The sequence below is a fragment of the Perna viridis genome, chromosome 6, assembly GCF_037379345.1.
Source record: "Perna viridis isolate PV_CMFRI_1.1 ecotype Kerala chromosome 6, ASM3737934v1, whole genome shotgun sequence".
Classification (NCBI taxonomy): domain Eukaryota; kingdom Metazoa; phylum Mollusca; class Bivalvia; order Mytilida; family Mytilidae; genus Perna; species Perna viridis.
Genome location: NC_142450.1, coordinates 8,335,926 through 8,359,400, shown reverse-complemented (window position 1 = coordinate 8,359,400; position 23,475 = coordinate 8,335,926). Strand labels below are relative to the sequence as shown.

The 23,475-nt window shown below is 31.5% G+C and overlaps 1 protein-coding gene across 19 annotated transcripts in view; it reads right to left on the bottom strand.

Annotated features, from left to right (window-relative positions):
* Positions 1-23,475, bottom strand: part of LOC148613514 (uncharacterized) — a 52,022-nt gene that overhangs the window by 4,563 nt on the left and 23,984 nt on the right. For 6 of the 19 annotated variants that reach the window (XM_088586836.1, XM_088586841.1, XM_088586840.1 and 3 more), the window contains 12 exons: positions 21,167-21,301; positions 20,295-20,309; positions 19,472-19,705; positions 18,998-19,065; positions 12,871-13,095; positions 11,582-11,698; positions 9,798-10,531; positions 9,271-9,451; positions 8,766-8,870; positions 5,892-5,939; positions 4,893-5,338; positions 604-854 (listed from right to left, as the gene is read on the bottom strand). In XM_088586836.1, coding sequence (XP_088442962.1) covers positions 604-854; positions 4,893-5,338; positions 5,892-5,939; positions 8,766-8,870; positions 9,271-9,451; positions 9,798-10,531; positions 11,582-11,698; positions 12,871-13,095; positions 18,998-19,065; positions 19,472-19,705; positions 20,295-20,309; positions 21,167-21,301 — 2,559 coding nt within the window. The remainder of the gene's footprint in view (positions 1-603; positions 855-4,892; positions 5,339-5,891; positions 5,940-8,765; positions 8,871-9,270; positions 9,452-9,797; positions 10,532-11,581; positions 11,699-12,870; positions 13,096-18,997; positions 19,066-19,471; positions 19,706-20,294; positions 20,310-21,166; positions 21,302-23,475) is intronic. The other 13 variants (XM_088586854.1, XM_088586852.1, XM_088586850.1 and 10 more) reach the window with 8 other exon arrangements.

The following is a 23,475-nucleotide window of genomic DNA, read 5'->3' as shown; positions in this document are numbered from 1 at the left end:
GGACTTCATAAGATATGGTTAGGACAAGTTTTGGGTTTACACAGGGTACAGTTTAGACAAGTTTAATTGAATAATAAACATCTCGCAGTATAGACAGGTTGGCACTCTGTATCTATTTAAAATTAAGTGTTTTTATACACTGCATCATTAAATTTTTACCTGTTCTTTAAATTGTGTGTATATTACTGGTAACAGATGTAAAACAAGTAGTATTAAATTACTACTTCATTGAAAATTTGTATGAATTCTGTCACCAGCTCCACACTGTCATTAAACAATATCTTTGTGACTGGTCCTCCGTGAGAAGTTTTTTTTGTTTTTTTGTTTTTTTTTTTGTATTGTGCAACTGTCATTGATACATGTGTGTGTGTGTAATTACTGTATTAAAGCACTAGTATAAAATGAAGAGAAAAAAAAGCTTATTTTGCTCGAAGCAGCTAAGTATTCAGTACAACTAGAAGACTGATTTGCAATGCCAAACATAGTAACTAAATGTATCATTTGTAAACCAAATTTTAGCTGAAGAGAATTTATGGAACAGATATACAGAAAACAATTAAATTTCTTTGACCAGTGATTATATTGAATATTAAATTAACATACCTGCAACTTCTTGTCTTCGGGTTGCATTATCTTCGAAGGCGATTATAGGTTTTGGAAGAGTTTCTTCCCCTTGACCATCAAATCCTATATTTGTATTACAGTTTAATAAGTCATCTGAAGTGTTATATTTTGAGTTTGAGACGCTAAGATCTATAATTTGTTCCAACTTATGATCGGCAGTACTCGCTGAATCAGTAAAACTACCATATAAAGAACTATCTACAGAGGAGTCCACTGTTCGCATACTAATACTGAAAACAGAAAAAAAGGAAAATCTGTATTACTTTACATGTATGTGTATATAACAGAATAAAAGTTATATATCTATGCAATTTTTTTTCAAGTTTTAGGCTATAATTGCCTATGCAGGACAGAGCTAACATTTTACTTTGTCTTGATCAACAGCAATATGGTAGCTTTAAGTGTTTTAAAGAAGCCAGTTGTATATCTGGGAATATTCTTAACTTCCATGGGTCGTCAGAATGGACGAACAATCAAGAACTTTCTGCAACTTAAGTAATTTTTCAAGTCTTGTGGTGCCAGGGTCAAACTTGAAATATTGAGAAAGTCCGGATGCATTCTATATTTTTAAGTCATTGTACATATGAATTTTAAGAATAGCAATTTCATTATGATTAAATTATCAATTAATTGCCACATTTGCTGAAATTATTTTGCAGCTACACCTGCAATTTGTATACTCAATTTCACATTCCTTGTTAAAATCTTATATATATTTTGAGCTTGTCAGTCCTTTTCAAGAGTGATTTCATTTGACCCATAAAACTCTCATTGTCCTTTTCATTTCCTTGCACAAGCATAACAGGGGAAAAATAATCCAAGTTTTGGTATCTCAATTAGGGGAGAGCTCAAACCAAATAATTTAATTTTTAAAATTCCTTAGAAATCTAGAAAGGCATTTTATTGTTCATTTCTATGTACCCATAGGTAAAAACAGTCTTCAAAATTGGGACCAGCCCACCAGTCAATGCTGGTAAAAATAGTGGCGGACTTGCAGAAATTGTGCTTCCAAGCCAGTGTATCATATAAACTATTTTTTTTTCAGATTAAGGGTAGGGGCATGTTGTCTGAAATTTAGAGGGCAAAGACTGTAAAAAGCTTTTTTAAAACCTAATTTGAGTTAACCTGTATATGTAGATAAGTATATTTGACTTTCGAGAACTCCCTTTTCTAAATTCATTACCAGTATAGCTATATAGCAGTAAGGATGATAAAATGTGACATACCAGTACAATCTGTATATCTAAACATGTTTTATCATTTAGTAAACAAGTTTTACATACTTCTGGTTAATCAAATATACAAATTTTAAACCAGTAATCTAAAAAATGTAGTATATTTCCTTACAGAATTTGCATTTTTATGAAAACCATTTTATGCATAATGTAAAAAATGATACAAAATTGTGAAGAACAACTTTAAAATGCAGTCATATCACACTTAGTATAGATAACATTAAAATTTCATTTCAGATTATTAAGCCTTTACATGTAGCCTAACTCAAAAGCTTCTTGTGTTACTTGACAAATAAATTAATTTTCAGACTTATGCATGCATTCCTTGTAAATCCAATTGTACAACATCAAACATTACCCAAAAAGCTGAAATAAATTCCCCGCAACTAATGAAATTCTACAACTTACAAGCCAAATGTTTAATCTCCATCTCTGTGTATCTCACAGAGCACACCTGGAATTTTTACCTGTGTAATATATAATTTCACAAACAGGTAAACACCTCACACTTTAATTTATCAATAAAATCGATGAGGCATGGATTTACATGTCCCATATTACTTTCTTTTGTGGAATACACAAGATTTTTATTAGGCATATTATTATTTATAGAACCAATTAATTATTTTTTCTATAAGGTATAAACAGCTTATTAGGGATTGTTATTTTTATAAATTTTTATACAGGTGTTGTACTTAAGACTTGAAAACTAGTTTAAAAGTCTTAAAAATAGATTGAATGTTTTAACATTTTACAATTCATCATGTGCTATTTTGGTAATTTAAATGACCTAGAAGTAATTCATGTTTTACTTTAGGATATATGCATCTATTAAACAACATGTGAGGCAAAAACTGGAAAAGTATCAATTATTGTAAGGAAATAGAAATAAATTTTCAAAATAACATTTGAAGTAGATCATACCTAACACTTTTAATAGTAAACTGTAAAATTTTAAGAAGAAAAAAATATAGGTCAACATACTTAATTTCTAAATAATGGAGCCTAAGTATAGGCAAATTTGACAACATTTTATAGGGATTCTTTAAGGAATTTTCACAGTTTTGCCAATTATTTAATAATAAAGTTTGCAGAGTGCAGCATAATGCGACCACAGTGGTCAAACCTTGAACAGTTGGGAAAAGTGTGGACACAATATTAGTTTTTGACACAGTTAAGCATAGGCACTTACAATTCATTATGGACACAACAACTGGCTTGGACATTATACATTTCACAAAAATTTGAAATTCTAATAAAAATTTTCTAAATCAGACCAAAGATCAAAAAGTAGATTTTTGGGGGTGTGGTCCCTTTGGCTACCCTAAACTAGAAAACCGTAAGAGATATCTAAAATGTAATTTAATATGCAGGCAGGGACTTTCATAAGGAGTTAAAAAAAAAAAAAAAATTGTTTTTAAATTGGACTAATTTTTAGGGTGTGCGACTCCTTTGACCCTGAAAGTTATAACTGATGTCTGAAATCTGATTTAAAAATGCAGGCAGAGATTTTCATCAGGAATCCAATTAAATGAAATCTGAAATAATGAAGCTTTTGTTGGAGGGGTGTGTGGCCCCTTTGAGCTCAAAAGCCATAAGAGATACCTGAAACCTGATTTAAAAATGCAGGCAGAGATTTTCATATCGGATCCAATAATAGATATTTTTAAAATCAAATCAAAAATAAAAAAGTATAAATGGTGCAAAACACATCAAATCTGCAAGACACATTACTTTACCAGAAGTAAATAAGGAACACAATAAAAAAGAAATTATCAAAATCAGAAGAGAAACAAACATTCTATGATCACTATATACATTAAAATATTCAGAACTGTCATTTTATCACCGGTACAAAAATGCATATATAAATATGACCTTGTTCTATGATTTAAAAAGTTGTGGTACATGTTCAAATGCATATCACACTCCTGTCCTTTCAAGGTCATTTAAAATATTGTACTTACAATAACAATGAATTTTTATTAGTTATTGAATGATCTTTTATTCTATTTTAAGCTTTCTGATTTACATATTATGTGTGTAGTCAAAATTACATTGTACATGTACATGTTTAAATTGCTATACTCACTGATAAGCAAATTATTGTTTTAGCAAAAAAAAAAAAAAAAAAAATTCAATTATATTTTCATATCTATGCAACATAATTGATTCTTACTCATAACATTTGAAAGAAAACAAGATTGTTACATATACATGTATGTCCACTCCCACAGGTGATGACATTTGATATTGCCTACGTCAACAAAATTTGTGGTGCAGCATAAAAAATACAGAAAACATTTGTGAATCAGTACATCAGTTTAATTGTTTGTTACTTTGTATTTGGTGGATGACTCGTACCACATCTCCTATTTTATACAAACAACTTGGAAACTACAATGGACATTACACTTAAAAGTTAAAAGTAATTTTTAAAACTTTGGACTTACCCAAAAATTTTGCCCATAGCCATAAATCTGTGCAGATTTAGATTCAACATATCAAGGAACCCAGAACAGTCAACTTTTGATGAAGTTTAAAGTTTTAAATATTGGACCCTTCTACATCAATGAAAATATGTACTAATTTGAAAACAGTTTCTACAATTGAAACTTAAATATACATGGGGTAAGATTTATAGCATATCAAAGATTTTTGTGAAATCAAAGTAAAGTTTCATTGCTGACCTAAATTTGTACAAACTTGAAAATCAGTCGAAAATATGTTTTACATGCAGAGTCTGATTCAGCATTAAAAAAACAAAACAAAAAAAAAACAACAAAAAAAACAAAACAAAACAAAAAAACCATGACTTTTAATTCAAACTACAGGTCAACAAACAAACATCGCACGCAAGGTTTTATGAAACGCTTGTTTTTGCCACCTAATTTCTATCATACCAAATAATTTTCCCTATATCATAAGGAACCTTGTGGTAAAATTGATCAAGATATCATGTGAAATCTGCAACAGACATTAGAAATGTAAACTTGGAATATAAAATTTGGACCTAACATGATAGAAACTTACCTAGAATCAATCATTTCTTTTATATGTCCATTATGAACACCATTATTAACAGTTTCAGTGTTTATCACAGAATTTTCACTGCTATCGCTAGCATCACTATTGCTGTCAGCACTAATAGGAGTTACTTCCCTTTGTTCTCCAGAAGCTTGAGTGTCTGTATCACATTTTTTAGAACTAGAGTCAGTTTTCTCAGAGTCCAATTTTTCACTCAGTCGTCCTTTCTTACCTAACAGACTTTGTAACAGTGGAGATTTAAATTTTGGTGTTTCACTTCCACTACCATTTGTTTTATTTTCCACAAGTTTTTGTAATAACGGAGATTTGAATTTCGGAGTAGAATCTTGAACAGTCAATTCTTCTCCGGACTGTTCATCTTCACTAGTAACAAGATTTGAAAGACTTTGAGAAGTTGTCATTGATGATGTTGACAAGTTGGTATCTGATGCCTTTAAGAAAAAAGTCTCATTTACTGACAACAGAATTATTACAACCTCATGGTACACAAACAAGTTAATATCAAGAATGATAGAATGGCAAAACCTCAAGTCAATAAATAATTTAAAGACTTTCAATTCTGAAAGGAACTCAATGCTAGTATAGAAACAGAAGAAAAGCAATCCAGTTAGATAAAATATAGAATTGATAACAGTAATAAAATTGAAATATCAATTAACAAATTAAATCAATGCAATAATAAACCTTAATCTATAACAGGGATAAAATACGAGGAAAAATAAAGAAGCATGAATCGGCAAAATCATAAGTAAATATTAAAACAGTTATATAAAAAATCATAATATGGATTTGTGAAAGTGGAAATATGTGAATCCTTGGGGAAAAAAATATCACATCCCTGCTATAAAAAGCCCAAATTCCCAGTATTCTCTTACTTCCATGTACATATGTATTTCCCCTAACTTTGAAAAAAATTACTTCCAGTTATTTGATTTTTTTTTATTAAGTAACATTTGTATGTACTTAAAAGCTTTTCATACTTACAGCTAAATTTTTGTCTGATTTCACCTTAGACATGATTGCGGCAAGTTTCTAAAAAATAACAAAACAAAGATAACGATTAAAGTCATACTAATGATAAGAGTTTTGTGCAATATCACGTTCTATAAAAATCACCAACATTGTGACATACTATAAATATATGAATTTTTAGGGTAGCTAAATTTCATGTATTTTGTCAAGTACACATATTTTCACAGATTCTTAACTGATTAGTAATAATTTTTGCCCAAACATAAATTCCAGACAATATGCACATCTCCATGTGGTTCTATTACAACACATGAAGTTTCAGGACACTGCTGCAAGCTTCTTATACACCCCCAAACTTCGTTAATAAGTAGTACACCATGAAAATTAACACTTTTACAATAACAAGTTTGTACCTATAGTAAATTTTAGTTTTTGATCCATTATAAGATGACTGATGTTGTATTTAAAAATTTGAAGAAATTGTTCTTGGATTGGATTAGCACCATGTAAACAGTTACATGCATTCTGACAACAAAATGATGATTGACGATAACCAACTTTCAAACACATTTTTCTTATCTTTGAAAATGACAATTACAATTTCTTTAGTATAATGTCTGCACATTCATAAAACAGCCTAGCAACTGTGGAATATATAAACTGAAACATTACCAAATGAAATTCAATATAACAAAATAAATTAGAATATATTGTATCTAGGGAATTCTTCTATTTTAAACATCAGAATAAGGGAAGAACATTAATCTAAGTTGTAAATTGAAAAGATATATATATATATTTCAACTTGATATAAAAAAAATAACATCAGAAATTTGTGAGCATATTTACTTTTGCATTTTTGTAAGAAATGCAAGACATTGTTTGAAGTATGAAATGAATACATGAAACACTTGCTGTAATATCTAAAGATAATATTCCTGTAGTTTGACACAAGAAACTTGATTATGCTGTTGAGTGAGTATTCCCTTAACTTGTCACACATTGAAAATTGGTACAGATCCCAAAATTAAAGTTGTACACAAAATATCAGATGGCTATGATTTGTGATGTATACATGTAAGTTACCACCTTCTTCTGTAAATGACAGTGATTTTGTTCCCTTTTTTCAAAGAAGCCCCAACCCTTTTTTTTGGGGTGAATTTTTCTCAGTAAAATGAACATATTGGGAAAATATTTTATATGAAGATTGAAACCAAACTAGTATTATTTTAACTCTTATAAAGCAAGTGACAAGTTGTTCAATGATGTTTCATCATATTCTAATTCTATATCATAACTTGATGTTTCAATATCAGTAGTTTCCCTAGTAGCGCTTTCACTAGTCATGTTACCCATCCTTTGAACAAGGTGCCAATTTTTGGACACCTTTAGCATCTTTCTTCGTAAGTTTTTTTGTATAATATTTTGATTTATGTGAAATTTCCAAAGTAAACAAAGAGGAACTTTGTAAAGGGGAAAGAAACATGAAGAAATGCGTCAAGTGCCAATCCGGCATTTACAATTGGACATTTACTTCCTCCTTTTCTAAGTATCAGGACGTAGAATTAACGTATTGAGGAACATTCTATCAGCTTATTTACCTGATTTTGAATAAACTATGCTTCACAATTGGCAATTTTTCTTTCTTTGGGAAAATCGTTTTAAACATTTTGGGAAAAGACTCTATGGGAAATAGCCGATATTCGGCTGCAATAAAAGGGTAACAAAATCATCGAATGAGCATTATCAAGTTAATGAGTGTAGGAGGAAGTCATAAGCTCTCATCTTAACTTGATGTATAGGCTATATATAATTTTGCAACATATCCAAATAATATTTGTGGGAATTAATGGAGGTATTCTCCCTAGCTATTGATAATTTGACTGAAAGAAATAGGTACTTTAAATACCAACTATGAAATTTTTTACACCAGTCGAAGAAACTAAAATTGGAGTTAAATAGACAATTTCATTATCATAGACCCACTTCAGCTAGGTTAGACCAAAATCAAGAAATGACTTTGAGCACCAACTTTTTTACGAAAGAGGTCTGGGGTAAATTGAGAAAAATTCTGCATTATAGCAACTTCCTGGCACTATTTTCAATTCAAGAAATGACTGATTTTTTTTTTAAAGTATTAAAAATACACATCATTTAGGGTTGCATAAATATGACTAGTGTGTTTGTGTTTTTTACTAATTTTTTTTTTCCTTTTAGAATCAATTTTCATCAACTTGACTGTGGCTTATATCTATGTCTTTAGGAATTTGGAAATATTACACAGAATACATTATTAACACTTGACTTGTGTGTATGTTTTTCTGATCCTTGAAATTTGGTGTTTGAATTTCATAACCAACTTTTGTAGATTTTTTGTAATAAGTTTTAACAATAGATAGACCTTCATTCAGAAACAAGACCAGAAATGCTTCATTTGTGACCCCTTCAACTGGCTTGGTTCTGTCTACAATCAGTATATTTTTAGCAGATAATATGTAAACATAGTTACTGACATTTTTTTTATAAGGGGGATTTTTAATTTATCTATTGATGCATGAACGTGTCTTTACAACAATCATAGATCGACAGTTGCTTCATTTTGCATAAACAATCAGTCCATTCTAATGGGAACTTTAATAGACCAACACGATTTCTCATAGACAATGTCCTTTGGTCTACTGCCTACTTAGAAGACTGTTACAAATGTGAGATAAATTCAGTGTCTTTCCACTTTTGTAAACAACAGAATTTATCAAAACTGGTGCAACAAATCCCAGGTCTTTAATAATAGGGACTAGTGTTAGAACTATATGAAACACATATTTGTTTTCTGCAAGTCTAGTAGTACTAGTACTGTCATAGTAAATCTAGCGTAAGTTATTGAACCTTTTTCCTTTCATTTCTTTCCTCTTCCTCTCTTCTGATTTTTTCTATCCTTTCTTTTTCCATTCTCTCTGCTTCTTCTTTTTGTTTCTTATCTGCTTCTTCTTTCTGAAAAGATCAATACCATTTTCATCAGTTCAGTGAGATAAAAAAAAGAGGTAACAAGATTTCTTAATGTACCTGCCCTAAACTAGGAATTTATTTTGGTGTTTCTTTACTATGCATTTTAAATTTATGATAATAAGCTTTCTGTAAAATGACAGATGATTTTGTTCAATTTTGTGAATGTTTTACTAGTGGCAATATGAACTTGAAGTTTTGGGAGCATCTCACCTTCTTGACAAAGGTATACTTGTTTTAAAATGTTATACATCTAACCATGCACAGTACACAGCCACTCCTCTTTTTGTAAATATTAAATACAATACATTGGATAGTACACTGAAAAGAGCTTTAAAGATTTACAGTATGAAAATGCTAATATCATGTGAAGCCAATGTAAACTTACTGCCAATCTCTCTTCTTCAGCTCTTTCCGCCTCCTCCCTTTTCCTCTGTTCCTCAGCCTCTATTGCTTTCCTCAACCTCTCTCCTTCTAGTCTCCTAGCCTCTTCAGCTAACCTCTCAGCCTCTTCCTCAATCCTTTTCTGCTCCTCCTCTTCCTTTCTCTGTCTTTCTTCCTCTTCAAGTCTAAAACATTGATGAACTATGATTTAGAAGGATATCAAAAGAGAAATTAACCATAAAAATCTCTTGTTACTGAAAATATTTTTAGCAGGTTTTGTTTTTTTCTTATAAGTATCTAATCAAGTCTCCAATTTTTTTCTCAATGTTGTAGTTTAAGACATTTTTAACACCATTAAGGCACAATCATTAATGGTTATTATTTTCCTGATTAATCAAAATATTGTTAGTTCATAAATCCACAAAGTCTTACATGTACATTTGAAAATGTCGACTGTCTTGTAATTTGACTATGTAGTATGAATAAACCATGAAAACAACAGTTCATATAGTTCTATTTTATCAAGTATACCTAATCTGTTCTTGTCTTTGCCTCTCAAGTTCAGCTTCTCTCTCTGCCTTTTCTCTAGCCTGTCTTCTTTTCTCTGCCAATTTTGCTCTGTACTCCTCCAGCTCTAGCTCCTTCTGTGACTTATTAGTGGAGGCTGGAGTTCCTGCAGCTTTAGGTGCAGGAGAAACATCTCTTGCCTCTTTGGCAGGAGATGATGGGGCTTTAGGAATAGGAGAAAGTTCTCTAGGTTCCTTAGCAGGGGTGGAGGCCACCACAGGTTCTGGTTTGATTATCTCATCTTGGTCTCCTTCCTTCTCCTGGGGAATTACATCAGGAACTGGAGAAGGAGATTTACTCTTTTCCTTGACAACATCAGGGACAGTCTCCTCTACAGAACCAGCAATAACTTCAGTGTCAGTTATTTCTTCAATGTCTTTGTTCAAACTATCATCCAGATTTACAGCCTTTTCACCTTCCTTTGCTGATGATTCAGAAGCAGATGTGTCCATTTCAGGTAAAGTTTGATCTTCTATTGACTCAAAAAGCAGATCATTTTCGATAGCATCAGTAGAAGACATAATGGACGAATCGAAAGATACCTGCATCTTTGATGGACTTCCATCTTTAGCTTTGGCATGTTTTGTTGGAGTACCAGGTTTAATGGCCTCTTTAGTATCCAATTTCTCTGAGCTGGCTGATTTCTTGTCCTTTGCAGGTGTTTCTTTGTTTTCTTTACCTTTCTGTTTGATTGGTTTCTAGAATAAAACAAAAAACATTTTGAAGGAGTATAAACATAAAAACATAGGATATTAGCTCCTCAATGCACTGCTGAAAGCATACAATATTTACAGATTATCAGTATTAGGGGTAGTTATTTGTACATTCTTTTCCACCTGTATTAGTAATATAACATCAATGCTGAAAAAGATCCTGATTATCATTATCTACAGTACAATTTTCGTTACTTAAACATTTAAAAAATATCATCTAGCAGAATGTTTTTTATAAACCAAAGTATCAGACAGCTGGAATGTGTAAAAGCAAAAGTACACTGTACAAAGAAAGACAGTATTGTTTAACTACTTAAGATTAGGAAGAAAGAAATGAAACATAAGTAATACTTGATATACATTCATAATCTGCATCCACTTTTGCAAGTATATAAACAGAAGGGTGTAGTATACAATCCTAAACTACTTAAATACCAAATCATTTAAGAATCATGCAAATAAAAAAGCAATAATTCTAGTTTTTTGCCACCTAAATTTTTCAGAAAATCACATTAATAAATGTTGATATGAGTTGTAAAATAGGTTGGAGAAAGTAACAATAGAAGTCAAAATATTTTTGTTAAATTCTTTTGAAAAGTTTTTCCTGCCATATTGTTTTACTTCACATGTAAATCACTTTTTACTACTGTAATCATTCATTCTGCTCATGTCCAACCTCTTTCATTTCTTTGAGTGATTCTTAGATCACCAATGAGGCAAGCAGGATACATCAGTATTACGAAAATTGACAAAAACATGGAACTTGTCACTCTCTGCATGATTCATAAAAAAACTTGTACTTAAAATTTAAAACAAAGAAAAGTAAAAATAATTCCACTGTACATTTGATTGCTGCAAGAAATTGAAGAACATGAAACAAAAACTTATATTAGAAACGAAAGTCAAACTTCTAATAGCACTGAAAGCCTATTAGCCAGCCACAGAATAAAACTTCAATGAATACTAACACAATTCACTGTTGATTAATACCAAACAATCATTCCAAGTTTTATTAGGATCATGCAGCCAACAAACCTTGACCTTGACCTTTGGCTTGGTAGGAAGTTTAGTACGGGGTACTACAGGCAAGGGTTTAGTTTTGGAAGCAGCTGCTGGGGGCTTAATGCGGGGAAATGTAGATAACTTTCTAACCTGTAAACAATGGCCAAAAAACCAATTCAAATATATGTCAATAGAAGTATTCATTATTAACTTTGTCTTACTTTCTTCAACAGAACATGAATGCCTGGTTTAATTTCAATGAATTGAAACAATTCTAAAACAAACTGATCTAAATTTTAAATAAAGATCCGTGAGGGCAGTAGAGCATCACAATCTTTCTACATATGATCCAAGAATTGATTCTGGGGCTGATTCCTCATTTAGCTTATTCAGAAGTCAAAAACAAAGTAATAACTGCTAAATTTTTGTTTCTAAATCACAAATCGATTTATATGCTGCTTTGAACACTTTAGGTTTACTTAAAACATAATAGTTAAAGGCTAATCAATACCTATGGACATGACAATGTGTCATTTTTTCATTATTTAATTGTTGAAATGTAAATGAAATGACACTATTAAACAACACCTGTATATAACAATCATGATATGAATTATTCTTCAGTGAAGAATTGTGATGTATATCAGATCATGGCAGAGTGGAATTGGTACACCTCTATTACCAAAAAGGTCTTTGCATATAATTTACTTGACAAATTTTCATGTTCTTCTCGGGAAGATATACAATGGATGAGTGTTTTTTGTAACACAATGAAATGAAAACACAAAATAATTTGGTTGATAAAAATTTAGGTTTTGAATTTTCATATTACTTATAAAACAATTTCTTTTGGAAATTCAAGTTCTATGATTGATTGATTGTTGGGGTTTAATGTCCGAGCAGCAATATTTCAGCTATATTTAGACGAATTCAAGTTCTAACTTTGCCTTAGGGAAAAAGGAAGAGAATAATTTTCCCATGCCTTAGATAATGGAATCCTAGAATACAAATTAAACCATTTTTATTAATATGTTACTTTATCACAAGTTTTAATTACCAGGCAGAAATTGTTTCTGACATTTCATTATTATTTCATTGTTCAAGACCTATTAAAGGATTTCCTGACAATTACAATTAATTACAGACATGTATAATTCCTCATGCTAGGACCCAGCTATACTTGTCATAACTTGCTATCAACATATTTATCTACAGATTCTCAATGAACAAGCATTCCTATATAAATATATAAATATAAATAAACACTAGCATAATAATATATATATAACCCATCACATCAGTCATTAACTCCCTATACTAACTTGTGGTGTTTTAGCTGGTTCTGGTTTGACAGGTGATTCACCTTTAGGCTTCACCTGTTTAGGTGCTGACAGCCTGTCTATAGAAGCCTGGGTAATTTTGATCGTAGGTTTGTCTATTGTTTTCTCTGGTGACCCTTCCCTCTTTGCCTCCTCTGCTTTCTTCTGTTGTTCTGCTTTTCTCTTTTCAGCCAATGATTTCCTTGGATCAAATTTCTCCTTTTTATCCTTAGAAAGATAAGTTTTTCAGCTATTGTAACTATTATGTACGGAATCAATCTAAATTTATAGCTTTAAGATATCAAAAACAGAAAAGGACTCATTGATTAATATTTTCCTTTTCATCAACATATCCATGAGAATAAAGACTGATAAAACAACTTTGTCAACCTCTATTATGTAATATTTAAGGAAACATGATTTTACACATTTGAAAATAAGGAGAATCTAGATATTTTATGAAATGACCTCCTTCATCTCTCACCTAATGTCAGAAGATAATTATTTCTATATAAAATGAATTCAAATATTCAAAACATAATTCTGGAATACAAAATAACATGAATGCTGAGACAAAAAAAAAGTTTTTGTATTTATCATAATTCCATATTTTTTTTTATGGATTCAAGTACAAGTATTTACAAAAATCAGACTGGTGATTAAAGCATGTCATTAACCCATTGAATTTACTTTTATTTCTAATTCAAGAACAGTTATACACCACATAATCTGTCTTTCTTTGTCATTTTATTGTTGAAATTACATAGTTTTTGTATAAAATTGGCAGTTTGCAAGAGTTATCATTCTTGATTTTGTTTGAAATAATATGTTTAAGTGGGAGATTAATGTACGGTTTTCAAAAAAACTACAGGTCTTAAAATACATCAAGAGCCTGAATTAATCATCTGGCAAACCATGCCTTATTAAATAAGTAGAGGTATCTATCATGCTTTATTACCACGTCTGACCAAAAAAATTGCTGAAAAAGAGTATGTATTGATGAACGCTGTAAGTTCAACTGAGAACCTAAGGCACTGTAAATGTTGGAAATGCCTTGAAAGTGTTTTAGAACCTCTGAAAAAAATATTGGGCAGGGGTCCCCCTAAGTGCTGTTGTCCCACCAGGTCTGAGAAGTGGGTCCAATTAGCCTGCTATACATTTCCAAAGGAAGAGTAATCAAGGGAACCCAAGGCTATAGCGGTAATCTAAAGAATGTAATCCAGGGACAAAGATCAGACATGGAAAACAGACATACACAACAAAGAACATAAAGTAACTAAAATCATACATACAAAGTAACAAAAGTAAATGAGCAACTTGGACTCCACTAAAAACTGGGAGCATGGACCAGGTGCACCGGTAGGGTAAGCGTCCTCTGCTTTTCTAGAAACACCCGCCGAGTTGCTCATAAAAAATCAAGTCCGGGGTAGACAAACGAGGAAAGAAAAATCATGACCCGTTGAATGAATCAGTTTTCATGGTGCTGATGGATACACCATAACGATCCACGAGTTCATGATGACGACCATAAAACTTCTGTAGTGATGACTTCAATCTTGTAGCAACATAACCCTGTTCCAGAAGCCTATTTGTTAGAGTTCTAGCACGATACAAAAAGTCTGCGTAGTTTTGGCAAGCTCTGGCATAACGTATGAGTTGTGATATGAACACTCCATACGCAGGAGCCGAAGGGATGTTGCCACAGATGAAAGGAAAGTTGACAATTCTGAATGAAAGGTCATCACGTTTGTCGTAAAGTTTGGTCAATAGTTTTCCTTTACCATCGATTTCTAAGTGTAGGTCAAGATATGAGGCTGACTTCACAGTGTCTGTAGTATTCTTCATCTCAAGTTCTTCTGGGTAGATGCGATGTATCAAATCCCCGAAATTAGGATTGTTTAAAGATAATACGTCATCTATATAGCGGAAACTGAGATTGAAGGATCTAGCCAAATGATATTCTTTCTCTCTGATCAGATCAGCTATAAAGTCAGCCTCATAAGAGTGAAGGAATAGGTCAGCAAGTAAAGGAGCACAATTTGTTCCCATTGGAATGCCGACTGTTTGTTGAAAAACACATCCACCACACTGGACAAATACGTTGTCAATTAAAAATTCAAGCATTTTGTAAACATCTTCCTCTGTATATTTGGAAGATGATTTGGAATTATTTCTTACAAAGTATGAGGAATGAAGTACATAAAATAAAGACATTAAAGTTACATCATGGCAATACATTTTCATCATCACCATTCAACTGGGGAGACCATACAATATGAACCAAATATTGATGAATCAAGGCAAGTATAAAAATAAGAGGAAAAATGGCCATCCAAAACACATTTTTATCATCACCACCATACAACTATGAATACAAAGTTTCCCATGGAAACCAATATCATTAGAATTCTAGCAACCGATGAAAAGGGCCAAAAAATTGCAGCTATTTTGAAAATGGCCAGCTAAAATCAATTCTAATATTACAGGTCAACTCAGAATAGCATGTCTATCTTATTAGTAGCTTTCATCTTCATTATTCTTCTAAAGTTAAGATAAAAATATCAAAAAAAAACATTTGACCTCTATGTTCTATTTTCAGAAAAGACTTAAGAAAAATTTTAAACAATCGCTTTGTGCAGGATACCCTAAGAAATGTTTATGTCAACTTTCATTGAATTTTGTTACAAGGTTTAAAAGAAGAAGACTTTTAAAGTTGTACATGTGAAAAAAAAATCTGTTTCAAGGGCCAAGTTCCTACATCAGGTGCATAGGTGTTAACCCTCGCGTTTTTTGCAGGAGTCTCCCATGATTTTACCTTTTGAAAGCAAAAAATAAGTCTCCTATGCGGGAGGCATCGATCTCCCAGTTTCAAGAATTCCTCCCGTAAAAACCTCCTGTAATTCAATTTATAAAATTTTCGTCAATATTTGTCCGCCATTTTTATTCATGTCAACAACCGTGTCTGTCGCGAAGGTGCTTAATTGTCAAAACGCTTGGAACAGCTGATTGACATATGAGTGTCTCTAGAATGATCTTCGTTCATATCGACAAATAGCATGATTTACAATTTTGAATGGATAGTTATGTCAAGATTTCATGACCTTAGACTTAGTGGCCAAACACAACTTTTTGTTCCGTGCGGCCGATCATTTTACTGACTTTGTGAGAGAAAAAAAACATTCCCTGACAATTAAATTGCAGAGATATTATTGTAAAAGGAGCAAATGCACCCAAGTCTTTAGGCTACAAACATACAGTGAATGAAAACTGTAAACAGAAACCATTCAGAATTTTATGTGATGAAAGCAATGGTAAGGGTGCCAAAAAATTTGCTACTCTTGTTGGCAGTTTTAAAGATGAAAGCAGGTCTATCAAATCCAGATTCATTGATATGCCAGTGATGAACACTGGAACAGGGCAAAATCTATTTTATGACATACCAAGCATTACTTCTGTGAATAAATGTACAATTCATTTTGTTGATTCATTTGTATATATCATGTACTTAAAAATATTTAAAATGATCTTTTTTATTTAATTAATAACATTTATAACACAACAAAATATGTTGATAATGTTGTCGTGCAAAATCTCCCGCAATTTTATGATGGATTGCAGGAGATCTCCCACAATTAGGTTTGACTAGGTTAACAGGTATGCAGGTCACAAATCATCTTGGAAATTTTGGCATAGGTCAGTTTTCTGACAATGAACAATATTACCCCATTAAAATTTTGTAGAATTCAACAGTTTTTTTGAGTTATTTGCGAAAAACTGTACTTTGACCCTGATGTCCTATTTTTAGTAACAACAGCCAAGTTTTTCAATCAAAAACAAATCTTAAACAATCAGATTATGCAGGATACCTTAAGCAACAATTATGCCACATTTCATGACATTTTGTCACATGGTTTCAGATTTTCAAAGTTGTAAATGTAAAAAAAAACAAAACATCTGCTTCAAGGGCAATAACTTTTACATCAGGAGACGTATCATTTTGCAAATTTTTGCATTGGTTCGTCTTCTGATGGTGAACAATATTACCCATTCAAAATTTTGCTTAATTCAACAAATTTTGAGTTATTTGCAGAAAAATGTATTTAGACCCCCATGTTCTATTTTCAGTAACAGTACCCATGTTCTTCAGAGTTTCAAAAAATTTGAATAATCACTTTGTGCAGAATTACATAAAGAACAATCATGCTAAGTTCCATTCCAATTGGTCAAGAAATTTCAGAGAAGATGATGTTTGGAACTAAAGTCAGTCTTTCCAAAGGTTTGTCGGACCATCAGATATCACTGGTAACAATATGACAGGACCAGTAAAAAAATCCGGAACGCCAGAATAGAAGTTCGGAAAATTTCCAATATTAGTCATTCTTGATTCAGGTCAAAATGGACTGTAAAACTTGGTTCGGTCCTGAAAATAGTATGTCATCACTGGACCGAATGTCCTAAAATAAAAGCCGAACCTTTGGAAACACTGCAAAGTGATGACAATAGCTCTTTGTGGGCTAAATAGATAATAAGGTGGTTATATTTCAATAGTGTCAACAGCTAAAAAAAAATTACAAGTAATCCATTATTCTGCCTTCCAAAATATTTCAAAATCCTGACAAACCAAAATAAAGCTATATTGATACTGGATACCCTCATATTATCAGAAAATTTCTGAGTTCCATATTTTCTGGACTACAAGTCAATATTTTTTTTTAAGAAATGGCCAGTCTCGACTTATCGTCCACTTCGCGTATATAAGGATTTTTCAAGAAAAAATGTTCACCTACAATGCATTTCATTAGATTTGTTTAGTTCATTTTTGATTGCTTTCATTCAAAATTTTGGGTAAACTGCAATCAACGAAAGCCATCACTCAAACAGTAAAACCACAGATCGAACTCAAAGATCAATGATCAGTGTCACTATCATTTATGAATAAATATGAAGATGTTAATAAAAATGTTAAAATATATAAACAAACTCTAGAAGATAAGATAACACAACTCTTTTTTTTACAGGTAAGACATTATAGAGTGACACACATTTATTGGTCCTTTACTATACAAATTTATACCCATTTACGGTATGTCGTTACATATTCGCTTGTGGCTCAAATGGTAATCAATTATAGTGTTATCTAAATGGCAACCAAATTTAAAGGTAACAATTTTTTACTGTATTTAGAAATATCAGGTAATATTGTTTATTAATTACAGCTCCTGTTCATCAAACTAATTTCCAACTAATTTCACACTTGGGTGCCCACGCTTGACATGTTCACAATTTCGTACACTTATTAATCTAAGGCTTCAGAGCAATTGACACAGTATTCAGTAAAAATAATTGAACTCACGGACAAAGTACACTTAAGAAAAATTCAAATATCAATTTAATTCAGAAATACTGTACAAAGTAACATCGCTGGAATAATATGTTGTGAAAAACAAACCATTCTATTCGGATCTCCGCTGACACCTATGATATAAATGCTCACTTCTGAACCTCAACTTATCTGGAAAATTCAACTTTCAGTTTTTTTTCGTCACTTTTTAAAATAGGCAATTTGATATATACTCCACATCGACTTAATAGTCCAGAGATACGGTAATTTCATTAATTTTGGTGTAATCTAATAATTCATTATTCTGATGATATTTGACTAGAAAGATTACATATTTTTATTTTTGATACGTTGTTTAGAATGATTAACAGTTCTGTAATTCACCCAAAGTTTTAGAAAAATATTTCAGTGGAGGTGGGGGCAATCATTGAAAATGGACATTTTCTTTCACGGGGGAGATAATTTTCATTTTGCAAGTATATTCTATTGTATCTTTCACAAATAAAAAGAAATATCATAAAAATTCATTATTTATTCTATCAATAAAATGCCTGACTAAAAATAACAACAAAGGTAAAAATGTGACCTTTTAAATAATCACTTGATTCAAAATTTGGCATGAATCTTGGATTGATATATACTTAAGAAAACATACTGCATCCATCATCATATTTTGTAATACTGCAATTTGTAATTTTGTGTTATCAGTGAATATGATATCAATTAACAGCTTGGGTGATGTTAAAGATCAGAGGAAATACAATATTGTACCATCAACACTTATCTTACCTTGCTGATTTTATCAATTTCCTTCTTTGGAGTAAACTTCGGCTGTGGTGGTATAGGTTTAGGTTTATCTACAAAAAGTAGCAGTAAATCAAAAAAAAAATCAAGTCTTCAATACTATTTTTTAAAATCTGAAAAGAAAATCCATAAATGATGCTGCCAACACATGTTCCCAAAACAAAGTGCAAAATCAGATTTTAAAAGTGTATGTGTTTCCCATATCATTCTGTGGTGTTTATGAAAGGAATCATGGTTGCTACTGTTTTGAAGGACATCTAAGTCTTACAGAAAACAATGCAGATGTAGATTGATAATGAGAAGGATAATTCCTCCGTTGGTTTGATGTTTGAAAAAATTCACCTCTCACTTGCTTTTGAAAAATGTCTAACCTTCGACCAAAGTGTGATGTTTTTTTTTTGGTTTATTTTTTTTATTGATATGTCTTCATAATCTAAGGAAACCTCCATGACCCCCTACCTCTGTGAATTCGATCACTACTCTTGCTCCTCATTTTAGGTGATGGTGACTCCACATGCATAAAGCTGGGCATAGAAGTAGCCACACTTGATGGACGTGGCTTCCTGGGAGTAGATCTCTCTCGCAATTTGACATTCTCTTTTGAGTGCAAGTTGATTGTGCTTTTTGGTCGTGTCGGTGGAGGTCCGGCACCAGCTATAAAAGAGCGACGTTTTTCCGTGATGGTGTTGAGGGCTGTTGTGTTGTGACGTGAAGTCAACAAATAAGGTGGGAGAGGAAAAAAAAGAAAAGCACAACATCAATGCAGTGAACAAACAAAACTAACAAGTCATGTTATTATTGGTTAATATGTTAACATAAAAACAAAACCAAAGATACCATTCATATAGCAAAAATAAATTAATTCAGTTCGAAGCATACAGCGAAAATTGTAAACTACACTCTAATCCCTCCCTATTGGTATTAAAAGATTTGTTTCTATTATTTTACCAAGCAATTTTTGAACTACATGTATTTAGATTGACCACCATAGCATTTGAAACTGAACTTTCTAGGAAAAAGGATAGCGTTTTACCAAAACACCAAAGCCTTAAGCATTCTAGCCACTATACTTTATTTCTTTATTTCAAGCTCAGCTAAAAGTAATCAATTTAACAAAATCACTGTATGCTGCTAATTTAATGTTTTAATGTCAAGTGGGTTGCAATTTTAGCCTGAATGATGCATCGATACTGGTTTCTGAACACAACTGGGAGTTCAAGGCACAAATTGCAAAATAAAATATGAAAACAAAAACGTATTCTCAAAATGCAAACTACCTCACCTCTTACATGCATACCTACATGCAAAGACAAAAAACCAAAGATTAGTCCAATATTTGTTCATGTTTTGTTACTTAAAATGACCTTTCCAAAAAATTTGGTCCTTTCTTTCATGGAAACTTGTAATTATGGCTTGCAAGATTTTGGTGGTTTGAAATACAGTTAGTCTGATCATTTGTTTTGAAATCAAAACAAATCATCTACAATATGGAATTTCCAAAAATATTCTGAGACAGCTTATGTCTTTTTTTTTTCTTCAATCATTAATTTCCTGGAAGATTTACTTAGAAACTTGTAGTTGTGCTACCGACAGACAGACATACAGTGCAAACTATGTGCTTGAAATGGTGCAAAACACAATGCAGGGCAAGCAATTGCTCTTGAAATTTTTGTATACACAGTAATAATAATACAGGTACTCCACATTAAATATTCATATTATATCTTAGGATTCTGTTACTTCAACATGCAAATAACACTCAATTCTATCACATGTATCATTATATAAAGATATCTTTAATAAAAGACACTCTTGAAAATAATAATTAATTTGAAATAAATTCATTATTTAGACTCATTTCATGTCAGAACACAAAAGATTAAACAACACTGGAACTTTATATTGGTTATGTTTCAACATGCTTAAATAAAAGCAGAAAATAGAATGATAGATCTGCACTTGTGGATGGGCAAAGCTGATTCCTCGAAATAATTCTTTCTACAAGTTTGTTCCTATCCAAATGGAAAATTCTCGACAAGAAATAACAATTTATTAATTTGCCTTAGATTAAATTGGCCTTTAAATGTACATTACTGCATTACTGAATAAGAGTTTCATACAGACACACATGACTTTGGACAGACAAGGTCTTACCGAGAAGAGACCCAGGTCTGTCTTTGGTACTAAGATTTCCTGTACTTCCTCCGATATCAGAACTGCGCTTATTATACAAGACGCTCGTAGACATGGACAGTTGCTTATTTGGCGGGGCACCGCCTCCAAAATGACCTGGATTGAGGAGAAAACAAGCAGATGCAAAAAACATAATGCATGTGAATATATGCAAAAGAAACAGAAAAGGCAAGGCTCAAGAAATGTCAACTGATGGATTCTTCACTGAAAGGAATACCATAAATACTGTCAACAAAGCATTTTTCCCTTCAGTTTCAAAAGGCATTTTATAGTCATTTTTAAACTTAAAAAGGTTTGAGTTATGGTCTTTTGCCTTGTGCAGAAATCCTGAACTGGCATAATTTAACAAAAACTATTACATGTAAGTATAATTTGTTAAGTTTTGTTTCAAGTTTGTTGAATGAATTGGTTTGAGCTAGAAGCTGGATCGATTTTAGAACAAAGCTTGGTATGTTTAGAAAACAAAGCTGACACCTCATGAGCCTCTATTCTATAATTCAAATGCAAATAGTCCAAGGTTGCTAATTATAAATCAGTGTTCATTCAAAAAGGATCCTCATATTTTCCATGCAACAACATTCAGGAGAAATAAATTATCAAGCATATTAGAGGAAAATCTTTAAAAAAAACTACCAATAGTGAAAAATGCATTAAATTATGACTGAATTTCTCTAACAAATTGCTATAGTGTGTTGCCTTAAACGTCTTGTTTAAACTTCTATGATTAATAATTCATAATAATGACTCTACTATTTCTCCCTTCAAAGTAAACATAATGAATAATAATTATTTTGCACTTTTCAACCTTTTGAATTCATAAAGGTTAGATCAAATATGAATCCAACAAGAGTATCAATGAAATTGACTACAACATACACACTATTATCAACATTGTCAATTTCATCCTTTAAAATTGAAATATGTTGCTTCCATTCACATAAAAGTATTGTGTGCACAGTGTGTATCTAATACAAGAGATCTTTATTTCAAATGGAGTCTGACTCTGATATTTATGAAAGAGAGGATTATAGAAAACTACATGATGTGTGAGAGAAAAAAGAAAGAAATTTACTTCAATTTTAGTGTTGATTTTTGTAAATATTTTTAATCTAAACTCAGCCAGGTAAAAATTTCAAAGGCTTATGGTTGTAAGTAAGTACCAGCATATTTTATACCCTTAAATTTTAGAGAATGCCCATTTTTCATTTCTTTTTGTATGTTTTTTTTTTTTGGCATATTAATGTTGTAAATCTTGAAAATCAAATATATCAAGCAATGCTAATGAAAACTTTCTAGAGATATGCATAAACCAAATGCTTTGAAAAGCAAAAAGTATACAAAACTTACTTTAGAGGAAAAAGGGGCACTTCATCAAATAATTACCAATGAATCCACAAAGCAAACAGGCAAGAATTGAAATGTGATAAAAGAGGTTAGTGTTAATCGTGTAAATGTGCAAACTATATAACACAAGCAAACCAGCATCATTCAGTTAAATCTAGCAAAAAAACTGTTATTAAAATTCTAGCAATGAGTTAATAGTCAGTTAAGATCGCAAAACTGTTAATTGTAACTAACAGTAACATATTAACTAACACAAAACATGGCCGAATCTAGATTTCACATCACAATGAGCCAATACATATATAATTATTAATATTTACAACATGCCAGAATTAGAGAAAAACACCCCTGAACTATGTGAACTTAGTCACTACAAACTTTTATAGAAATTGAATTGCTGAACTTGAAAGATAAATGACATATTTCTCTAAGCCACTAGCTTCTAAATCACATAAACTTTGTGTTCTTGTATATATGTACATGTGTATACTGTATACAGTAATAGATTAGCTACAAAGCAATGCGAATACACAACTAATAAAAGGACAATACAGTATTAGTTTAAGAAATATGTACAACATGTCTCTGGTTCTTGCAAAATCATTCCAAAGTAAATCTGGCAAAAAAAATAATAAAGAACATTCCAATGACTTCTCTCCCATCCTTATATTACACAACTTGGCACCTTTGAATAAGACTCTATTACATGGAAACTTGCCTGTGACTATCCAAATTGCTGAAAAAATCTTCACCATCAATGATTGAAAAACATTAATTATATTTTTATCTTTTTTTATCTATTAACATAAGTTTGTAAAACTCAAAAATATTTTGCAAACTGACTTTTCAATTATTCAAATTGCTATTCATTTAACTTTCTTGAGTTTGAACCATATTTTCTTTCAGAATGAGCTGTGACACAGTTT